Source organism: Babylonia areolata, chromosome 11, assembly GCF_041734735.1.
Source record: "Babylonia areolata isolate BAREFJ2019XMU chromosome 11, ASM4173473v1, whole genome shotgun sequence".
Lineage (NCBI taxonomy): Eukaryota > Metazoa > Mollusca > Gastropoda > Neogastropoda > Buccinidae > Babylonia > Babylonia areolata.
In genome coordinates, this window is record NC_134886.1 from 37,341,930 (window position 1) to 37,353,329 (window position 11,400).

The 11,400-nt window shown below is 45.1% G+C and overlaps 1 protein-coding gene across 1 annotated transcript in view; it reads left to right on the forward strand.

Annotated features, from left to right (window-relative positions):
- Nucleotides 1-11,400, forward strand: part of LOC143287238 (H(+)/Cl(-) exchange transporter 6-like) — an 82,902-nt gene that overhangs the window by 29,258 nt on the left and 42,244 nt on the right. The window contains exons 17-20 of the mRNA XM_076595183.1: nucleotides 6,665-6,824; nucleotides 8,451-8,557; nucleotides 10,105-10,279; nucleotides 11,114-11,181. Of these exons, the coding sequence (XP_076451298.1) occupies nucleotides 6,665-6,824; nucleotides 8,451-8,557; nucleotides 10,105-10,279; nucleotides 11,114-11,181 (510 nt within the window). The remainder of the gene's footprint in view (nucleotides 1-6,664; nucleotides 6,825-8,450; nucleotides 8,558-10,104; nucleotides 10,280-11,113; nucleotides 11,182-11,400) is intronic.

Sequence of the window (11,400 nt, forward strand, 5' to 3'; positions counted from 1 at the left end):
ATTTTTTTTCTCTGTCTGTCTGTCTGTCTGTCTGTCTCTGTCTTTGTGTTTCTGACTGTCCGTATTTCTGTTTGTCTTGATGTTTGTTTTTCTGTCTTTTTCTCTGTGTGTGTGTGTGTGTGTGTGTGTGTGTGTGTGTGTGTGTGTGTGAGTGTGAGAGACGAGAGAGTGTGTGTGTGTGTGTGAGTGTGTGTGTGTGTTTGTGTGTGTCTGTGTTTGTGTGTGTCTGTGTGAGCGACGAGAGAGAGAGAGAGAGAGAGAGAGAGAGAGAGAGAGAGTGTGTGTGTGTGTGCGTGTGTGTGTGAACGACGAGAGTGTGTGTGTTTGAGGTGTGAGAGAGTGAGAACGAGTGTGTGTGTGTGTGTGTGTGTGTGTGTGTGTGTGTGTGTGTGTGTGTGAGTGAGTGAGTGAGAGCGAGCGTGTGAGTGTGTGTGAACGCGCGCGTGTGTGTGTTTGTGTGTGTGTGTGCGCGCGCGCGTGTATGTGTGTGTGTGTGCGCACGCGCGCGTGCGTGCGTGTGCTTAATAATAATAATAATAATGGTATTTATATAGCGCTGGATCTTGTGCAGAGACAAATCAAAGCGCTTTCGCACCAGTCATTCACACGCATGCATAACTCTAATACTGCAGAAACTAAAGACAAGGAAGGGCAGGCAAGGGAGGCTATTTTGGGAAGAGGTGGGTTTTAAGGCCAGACTTGAAAGAGCTGAGTGTGGAGACTTGACGAAGCGAAAAAGGAAGTTCATTCCAATCGCAAAGTCCAGAAACAGAGAAAGAACGGCGGCCAATAGTCGAGTGTTTGAATCTGGGTATGCGTAAACAGAGTGGATCCGAGGCCGATCGTAGTGAGCGAGATGGAGTGTAGAGGTGAAGGCAGCCGCAGAGATAGGAAGGGGCAGTTTTGTGAATGCATCTATAACATAGAGTGCTGATCTTGTACTTTATTCGGTGTGAGACAGGGAGCCAGTGGAGATGTTGCAAAAGAGGAGTGATGTGCTCAGATCTTTTCTTTCTGAGGACGAGTTGGGCAGCAGAGTTTTGTATGCGCTGAAGGGGCTGAATGGATGAAGCAGGCAGACCAGACAATAAAGAGTTACAGTAGTCAAGGCGAGAGAGAATGAGAGAAACGACAAGTCTAGATGTTGCGTCAGTGGATAGATATTTCCGGACGGCACTGATGCGTCGCAGTTGACAGTAGCAGGACTGACATGTCTGACTGATAAATTTTTGCATGGACAGTGTATTGTCAAGGACAACACCGAGGTTCCTGACTGACGTGGAAAGAGGGATGGATGTACTGCCAAGTTTGATTGTGTCAATTGTGATGGAAGACAGTTTTTGTTTAGTTCCTATGATCATTGCTTCAGTTTTGTCCGCGTTCAATTGTAACTTATTTCGAGTCATCCAGTTTTGAATGTCCAGGAAGCAGTTGGATGTTTCCTGCAAGAGCGACAACAATTTTTCAGGGGTATCACTCTTCTGGAGTTGAGTGTCATCAGCATAAGAATGATGACTGATATTATGGCGGTTGATAATTTCAGCGAGAGGAGCAGTGTACAGTGTGAAGAGCACTGGGCCTAAAACAGATCCCTGTGGGACTCCATGTTCGATTTTAACGGGTTCAGATTGGAAATGATCAACAGTGACAGACTGGAATCGATCAGTGAGATAAGATTTGAACCAGTTTAGAACAGTGCCGTTGATACCAAATGTAAAATGAAGACGGGAAAGAAGGATTGAATGGTCTATCGTATCAAAGGCGGCTGACAAGTCGAGGAGAGTGAGAAGGGAAATTTTTCCCGAGTCGGACGCTATCAGTAGATTGTTCAGAATGTGGAGGAGAGTGGTTTTGGTGCTATGGTCAGCGCGATAGGCAGACTGAAATGGGTGGATGAGATTGTTGAAACAAAGGTGGTTGTTAAGCTGCTTGAGGACAGCTTTTTCGAGGAGTTTGGACATGAATGGAAGATTAGAAACTGGTCGATAGTTTTTCAAAATGTTTGCGTCAAGGTTGGGTTTCTTCAGAAGAGGCCGGACGATTGCAGTTTTGAAAGTGGATGGAAACGTTCCAGTGAGAAGGGATGAGTTGACAATATTAGTGATTGTGGGGAGAAGATGTGAGACACATTGGGAAAAGACCGAGGCTGGTATAGGATCGAGCTCACAGGATTTTACTGTCATTTCTTTTAGGATTTCATGAACTTCTGTTTCAGTCAATGGATTGAAGGAATGGAGAGGAGTGCCGCTGAATTGAGGATCAGGATGAACAGGTTGGAAAGACATTTGGTCTAAGATGGTACGAATATTTTGGACTTTGTCGAAAAAGAAAGAGAAGACATTGGGGAGTTCAGATAAAGTGTAGGTAGAAGGAAGAGGAGTCCTTTTTGCAGTTCCGAGAAGATTTGACATGACAGAGTAAAGAGATTTGGTGGATGTGGCATCGAGAACTTGAGAAGAAAAGAAGTTTGTTTTTGCTGATGAGATCATATGTTTGACTTTATTTATTTATTTTCGGAATATTTGATTGTGGACTTGCAGTTTTGTTGATCGCCATCGTCTTTCCAGTTCGCGACGTTTGCGTTTTGCAAGTCGAATGTCTTGTGTGTACCATGGGGCGGAGGGTCTGTCAGGGAGCATGCGGGTAGTGGGGGGTGCATGTTCATCCAGCAGTTGAGAGAGGACAGTGTTGTAATGTGTGGATACGTCGGTAAGGGAAGAAATTTTGGAAAGGCGTTCAGCAGCTTGAGAAGAAAAAGTGTTAATGTTGATGGATTTCAGGTTGCGACGAGTAACAAATTTTTTGGTTCTGGTAGGTTTTGAAATATTAAGCAAGAATATAACAGCAGAATGGTCGGAAGAAAGTTTGTCAGTTACAGTCACTGACGCAACCATGGCATCAGACTCGCGTGCGATTAGCCAGTCCAACGTATGGCCAGATCTGTGTGTTGGTTCTGTAACGAACTGAGAGAGAGAATGAGTGGACAGAGATTGACATAGGCGTTTGACATCAGTGGAAGTCTGGTTGTCGAAATGAAAATTGAAATCTCCGAGGATAATAAGTTTGCCAGAACGAAAGTTGGAGTAATCAAGTAGTGTTCGGAACTCATCGTGAAACTGAGAAGATGTTAGGTTATTTTTACGACAAGGCGGAGGACGATAGAGACAACAGAAGATGATTGAGTGACCGGGAACACTGAGAGTGACTTCTATCATTTCGAAGGTATCATGTGGAAAGGCGTGGTTATGGGAGAAGGAGAGGGAAGACTCCAAGATATCTCTGTAGACGGTGGCGATGCCACCTCCACGAGACAATCGAGGAAGTGACATAGTTTTGTATCCAGGTGGGGTCAGTTGTTTAAGTTTGGGTTCGTGACCTTGTGACTTTAACCAGGTTTCGGTAAGAAATACGATATCAAAGTTTTTTTCAAAAATAAAATCAGAAATATAGTCAGTCTTTTGATCAGGGCAGACAGACTGAGCATTGAACAGACAGGCGTGAAAGAGATCAGAGGTAAGGAGAGAGGAATCTAATGGTGAAGCAGGTGAGTCAGGCAGACAGACAGTGGAAGAAGAAGATGGTGACTGAGCAGTGGAGGACAATGGGAAGGAAGAAAAAGGTCCGGGAGTTGAGACAGGTGTGGCAGGAGTAGGAAGCGGAGCAGAGGCTATAACTGGCACGGGGGATACATTGCAGTTCGGAATATTGTCATCAGAGGGGGCAATGTCACGGAAAGTAAAAATGTTAGCAGGAACACATGTGTTGAGGTTGGAAGCAGCACAAACAGCGCCGCATGAAGTGGATCTGTCAACACACACAGGTGTACTGTCAGTAGTGCTGTTGGGGGTCCGTACGGAAACGTCAGTTTTGATGGGCTTTTGTTTTCTCTTTCCTGCTCGGCGAGTTCGTCTTCGCGGCAGGCAAGCGCCAATGCCTGTTCCTCGCAGGCGCACAACTAGGTCAGGGGTCAAAGGTGCAGGTTTGATAGCAAACAGTTCAGCGCGCGAGTACAGATCAAAGGGAGGGACGTTGCGCTCACCTTGACAAAGGCTGCCCACCTGTCCACTACCACTGAACGTTACGTTTTGCACGTGTACATGCGTGTTGAAGGGAGAGATGAATGGCGGGCCGGCGCAGTTCAAAACTGACAGGAAAGCAGAAAGGGAAATCCAAAACACAGCCAGTCTTATGTAGATCGGGGCACACACATACATCCATTGTTCGAAGGGATCCATAATAAAACACTCTGCAGAACCTAGCCACACAACACCAAACACAACCAACACAATAAACAAAAATACGGAGAGCTAGAATCACTCAGCCTGTTAGGCGTGCGACCTTCACCCCTTCCCTTGTACATAAATGTATGTATATATGTATATATATATATATATATGTATGTGAGTGTGTGTGTGTTTGTGTGTGTCTGTGTGAGAGACGAGTGTGTGTGTGTGTGTGTGTGTGTGTGTGTGTGTGTGTGTGTGTGTGTGTGTATGTATGTGTGTGTGCGTGTGTGTCTGTGTGAGAGACGAGTGTGTGTGTGTGTGTGTGTGTGTGTGTGTGTGTGTGTGTCTTTGTGTGAGCGACGCGAGAGAGAGAGAGAGAGAGAGAGAGAGAGAGAGAGCGTGTGTGTGTGTGTGCGTGTGTGTGTGAACGACGAGAGTGTGTGTGTTTGATGTGTGTGTGTGTGTGCGTGTGTATGTGTGTGTGTGTGTGTGTGTGTGTGTGTGTGTGTGTGTGTGTGTGAGTGAGAGAGTGAGAACGAGTGTGTGTGTGTGTGTGTGTGTGTGCGTGCGTGTGTGTGTGTGTGTGTGTGTGTGTGTGTGTGTGTGTGTGTCTGAGTGAGAGAGTGAGAGCGAGTGTGTGAGTGTGTGTGAACGCGCGCGTGTGTGTTTGTGTGTGTGTGTGTGTGCGCGCGCGCGTGTATGTGTGTGTGTGTGTGGACACGCGCGCGTGCGTGCGTGTGCTTGTACATATACGTATATATATATATATATATATATATGTGTGTGTGTGTGTGTGTGTGTGTGTGTGTGTGTGTGTGTGTGTGTGTGTGCGCGTGCACGTGCTCGTGCGCGCGTGTGTCTGCATGCTCATTCTTTCTTTCGACGTTTTCAAGGAGTCTCTTTTAAACATTTCCTTTCAGTCATTGTTATGTGATTTCCTGTTTGCTGTGTAGCGCTCTGTGGTGGATCCCCGTTTCCTTTGTACTCTGTTTCTCTGTCTCTGTGTCCTCTCTCTCTCTGTTGCTCTCTCTCTCTCTCTCTCTCTCTCTCTCTCTCTCTGTCTATCTCTCTCACCCCCCCCCCCCCCACACCGCCCCCCCCCCACTCTCTCTCTCTCTCTGGGGGTCACCCGTACAATTGAGCCATTGAAGTTTTGCGTTTTGTATTGTTTGCTTGTGTGTTTGTGTTTGTCTCTTTTCTCCTTTTATTTGCCCTTGTTGGTCTGAATGTGAATACCTTCTTACCTGAAATCTTTTCCCTCAGTTAGTTGTTGCTTGCTTAGTTTACTTAAAATACGTTTACGCACAGCATCAATATCTATCTTATCCATTTTAACAGAAAATTAGGAAGTGCTTATTATGTTGTCGTTGGCAAAGAAAAAAAAGTAAAGAAAAAAAAAGAAGAGTGGGGCTAAAACATTTACGGATATACATCCAGAGATAGATAGATAGATAGATAGATAGATAGAGAGAGAGAGAGAGAGAGAGAGAGAGAGAGAAAGACAGACAGACAGAGAGAAGCTAGAATTGTTGAATGTAAAATTCCTATCACAAGTAATTGGTTAGTTTCAGAAAGGGGAAAAAAAACTGTGAAAGAGTGTCAGTGAAACAGAGAGAAAGTGAGGGAGAGAGGGAGAGAGAGAGACAGACAGACAGACAGACAGACATCAGACAGACAGACAGACAGAGACAGACAGACAGAAACATAGGGGCAGACAGAGAGAGACAAAGAGAGAGACAAAGACAGAGACAGATCGACAGAAATATGGGAGAGAGACAGACAGATAGACAGAGGGGCAGAGACAGAGACAAGGGAGACAGACAGACAGACAGACAGACATTCAGGGGAGGAGAGACAGACAGATAGGCAGACAGAGAAAGACAGAAAGAGTGTGTGCATACATGTATGATAGAGTAATCAATTACTCATGCTTCGTGTTGGTGGCTGCATACCTGAATGCAGGGTGTTTAGCGACAAGAGTGTGCACTCGGGGACCTACAGAGACAGAGGAAGAGATATACAGAGAGACAGAGAGACAGGGGAGACATACAGACCGATAAACAAACAGACAGGAGAGACAGACAGATAGAAAGACGGACAAAGACAGAAAGAGTGTGTGCATGTATGATGAAGTAATTGATTGCTCATGCTACGTGTCGGTGGCTGCATTCCTGCATGCAGGGTGTTTGGCTACAAGAGTGTGTACTCGGGGACCTATAGAGACATAGGAAGAGATATACAGAGAGACAGAGACAGGGGAGACAGACAGACCGATAGACAAACAGACAGGGGAGGAGAGACAGACAGACAGACAGATAGAGGAGAGACAGACAGACAGACAGATAGAAAGGCGGACAAAGACAGAAAGCGTGTGTGTATGTATGATGAAGTAACTGATTGCTCATGCTTTGTGTCGGTGGCTGCATTCCTGCATGCAGGGTGTTTGGCTACAAGAGTGTGTACTCGGGGACCTACGCACTGATCGGGGCCGCTGCTCTGCTGGGCGGCATTGTGCGCATGACCATCAGCCTGACCGTCATCCTGATCGAGTCCACCAATGAGATCTCTTATGGCTTGCCCATCATGATAGTGCTCATGGTGAGGAGGGCTTTGTCACCTGCTTTTCTATTGGCTATTTCTTTTGTTTCTGTTTATATCCACCAATGAAACCCCCCTTTTGCCTGCCGCACAAAAAGGCTTTGTGTATTTGTTTTCTTTTCTGTTTGGCTACATTTCTGTTCATATCCACCAATGAAATCTCCTTTTTTTTATTTTGCTTTGTCCTTTTGGCGAAAGCGTTGTGTCCCAGATGGTTTTGTTGGTTTGTATGTGTGTTTGCTTTCCTGGCTTCATATCTGGTTGAATCTGCCAATGAAATCTCCTTTTGATTGGCCACTTTGCAGATCTTGTTGGTGACATGCTTTGTGCCTTAGTTTTCTATTGGTTATTTTTCTGTGCTTTGTGTCTTAGTTTTCTATTGGCTATTTTTCTGCTCATATCCACCAAGCTCCTTTTCCTTACCCATTATGCTTGGTCTCCTCTTGAGGGCTTTGTGTCCTAGATTTCGATTGGCCACATTTCTGATCGAATGTATTTGTAAGCTGTTTTAGTTGGCATATCAATATCTTATGTGGGAAGGTGGTAGAGTGGTCAAGACGCTCATCTGGCGATACAGAGCCCTTGAGGGTCTGGGTTCGGATCCCATCCTCGCCCTTTCTCCCAAGTTTGACTGGAAAACCAAGCTGAGCGTCTTGTCATTCGGATGAGACGATAAACCGAGGTCCCGTGTGCCGCATGCACTTGGCGCACTGAAAACAGATCCCATGTTAACAGAGTGTTGTCCTCCAGCAAAATTCTGTAGAAGAAATCGACTCTGACAGGTACACACACACACACACACACACACACACACACACACACACACACACACACATATATATATATATATGCATGCATGCACTCAATGGGTTAAGCTGCTGGTCAGGCATCCGCCAGCAGATGTGGTGTAACTTATATGGATTTTTCCGAACGCAGTGACACTCCGTTGAGAATCTGAAACTGATACTATCCTTTCGTTTGAGGGGTTTTGTGTCGGTACAAATTCATGCTAATGCGCTTTGCAAATCCACCAATGAAACAACAGCCTTCCGTTTTCCTTTACAGTTAGTTTCTCCGGAAGATGCGGTGTCATTTATTCTTATTCTTCTTATTATTATGATTAATATTCTTCTTTTTCTTCTTCTTATTTTTATTATCATCATGAATTAATTAATGATATGGACACTTATAAAGCGCATATCCTCGGTCGGAGACGAAGCTCTAAGCGCTTTTCAAACAAGGGGTCAGTTTCACAAGTGGCTGCCTGCCTGGGTAGAGCCGTCTGACGGCTGCCATTGGGCGCTCATCATTCGTTTCCTGTGTATTTTCAGTCAGGGTTAAGTCAGGCACGCATACACACTCAGACACGTAACATTATTATCATTAGTAGTATTGTTATTATTATCATTTTGAGGGGGTGGGGGAAATGATGTGGGAGAGCAGGGGTATAAAATCGCCCTTGAATGTAACTGGCCAGTGTGTATAATCTGTCTGATTATGGGAGAGGATATATAGATGTGTGTGTGTGTGTGTGTGTGTGTGTGTGTTTGCACGCGCGCGAGCGTTGTGTGTGTGTGTGTGTGTGTGTTTGCACATGTGTGTGTGTGTGTGTGTGTGTGTGTGCAGGTAGCCAAGTGGGTAGGGGACCTGTTCAACAAAGGAATCTACGACATCCACATCGACCTGAAGGAGGTGCCCTTTCTGGAGTGGGAAACACCTGCTGATGTGGCCAAGTCCGTTCTTCCTCACTCCTGTCTCTTGTCTGTCATAACTTCTTCTTCTTCTTCGTGGGCTGCAACTCCCACGTTCATGTACACGAGTAGGCTTTTACGTGTATGACCGTTTTTATCCCGCCATGTAGACAGCCATACTCCGATTTCGGGGGTGTGCATGCTGGGTATGTTCTTGTTTCCATAACCCACCGATCTTTAACGTGCGTATTTGATCTTCTGCTTACGTATACACACGAAGGGGGTTCAAGCACTAGCAGGTCTGCACATATGTTGACCTGGGAAGTCGGAAAAATCTGTACCCTTTACCCACCAAGCGCCGTTACCGAGATTCGAACCCGGGACCCTCAGATTGAAAGTCCAACGCTTTAACCACTCGGCTATTGCGCCCGTCGACTGTCATAAGTAATAGTGAGAGATAAACATGACGATAACACTGAACAGGAAACAGTGAAACTTCATTTCCAAAAAAACCCACAGGGACACATAGTCTTCTTCTTCTTTCTGTTACACGACCAACATCGACTTGCCGATGACTCTGTCGCGGTTCATGCATGCTGGGTATTTTCGTGTCTCCATAACCCACCGAACACTGACATGGGTTACAGGATCTTTAACGTGCGTATTAGATCTTCTGCGTGCGTATACACACGAAGGAGGTTTTAGGCACTAGCAGGTCTGCACATATGTTGACCTGGGAGATCGGAAAAATCTCCACCCTATACCCACCAGGCGCCGTTACCGTGATTCGAATCCAGGACCCTCAGATTTTGAAAGTCCAACGCTTAAACCACACGGATATTGCGCCCTAAAAGACATATACAATCATATCATTACAGATAAAAATACAGAGAGCAGCGCATGCGCCAGAAAAAAAAAGAAGATTAAGAAAGACAATGAACAAACAGTCGGTCCTTTTACAAACCATTTCATGCCATCAATTCTTTCAGAACATTCACATTAAAAGTAAGATTAAATCAACAAGTGAAACCAAAATGAACATGTAACCTTTTTTTTCTGGTGATACAGTAACTTGTATAGGGACACAATATTTAGTCTGCGATAAATCATACACAGGTAGGTGAGCTCACAATTCAAGTATTCGTCTATAGTACATGTTCTCATTTGAATATCTATCTATCTATATATATATATACATATATATATATGTGTGTATATATATATATATATATATATATATATATATATATAGAGAGAGAGAGAGAGAGAGAGAGAGAGAGAGAGAGAACAAGAACAAGAACAAAACTTTAATCTCCAGGCCTCCGGCCCCTAGAAAGAGGTCAAAAGTACACAATATAGTGATCACTCAGCCACAACAAAATGTAAAATACGCACTAACTTAACCTGTAGAACAAAATTGCTTCTCGTGCATAGTAAATTAATTCTAACTTTCATCATTGTTGTCACAGAATTCCTGTCGTATTTTCAGGGCATTAAATATATAAGTGCATAGTTTACGAATACTGTAAACAGAACCGTGAGAGAGAGAGAGAGATGCACGTACGTATATAAACCGTGTATGTCCGCAGGCTGAAAGCACGTGACATCGTTGAGCCGCGCCGCCTGTCGGTGGTGTTCCCTCAGACACGAGTGGCCTCCCTTGTGAAGATCCTGAAGACCACGGCTCACGGCGCTTTCCCTGTGGTCAGTCTGCTGGGCAGTGAGGTGGAGAGCCAGTCCCTCATGTCCTTTGAGAACCACAAGGTGAGGGAACTGTATAACCAGCAGCCTGAGAGAATCTGGCTTCCAAGCCAAAGTCCACGCCATAGAGATTGGCGCAAGAGGGTTTTGCGGGCGCATCTGCCTGCAGCCTCATGAAACAGCTGTCGATTTCTGGCAGAGAGAGGACACGGGCTCTCAAGGCAATGACAGAAGCAGCAGAAAAGACTTCCAGCTGGATCTGGTCGAGGAAGAATGGAAGTAAACAGCATAAAATTAAATTTCCATACTCAAACTAGGCGCACGATGGCTCAGTGGTTAAAACGTCTGCCAGAAAAGGTGACAGTCCTGAAGTGGCGACCACCCTGGAGGCGCGGGTTCGAACCTGCTGAGGACCAGGAAAAAGAAAAAAAAAAGGCGGCAATACAAGGGCATCCAGGAGTCATGGCCTGGGTGCGGCCCGGCCCCCTTAGAATGTAAGGAGTTAAAGGCCGAAACACTTGACAAGAGGGCTTCTTCTCTAAAGACCTTGTACTATCCAGCTCTCCCTAGAGTTTCTCATCACATCATCTCTCTCTCTCTCTCTCTCTCTATATATATATATATATATATATATATGGATCTCACTCATCTAAAACATTACATTTTAAAATGTGCAGCCAGGAATCACACGGGATGCTTTGCCTTTTGTTATTTCATGGAAAAATTCGGGACATGATTATTTCAAAACTGAATGTACAAAACTTCCCTGTTCGGATGAAAGGATAATTAATCAAACATGAACTCTCCCTGTGCGTGTGCGTGTTTGTGTGTGTGTATGTATGTATGTGTGTGTGTGTGTGTGTGTGTGTGTGTGTGTGTGTGTGTGTGTGTGTGAAGGAGAACGACCAGGTGGACAGTTTTGTCAACGACGAGCCAGACTTTCCACGCGAGAGCCAGATGGAAGAGTGAGTGAGCCATTGGCATTGTCATCTTTGTTCTTCGTCTTCTTGATATTAATGTTTCTCACCCCCAGTTCGTGTGGTCTTTCCTCTTTCTTCACCACGTCCTTTGGCCAGCATTCTTCCATTTTTTCATGGATCAGGAACTCTTCTTCTGCCATTTCTTCAAGTCTTCCCTGAAAACCCACTTTTTTAAAAACTTTAAAAGAAAAACAACAACTGAAC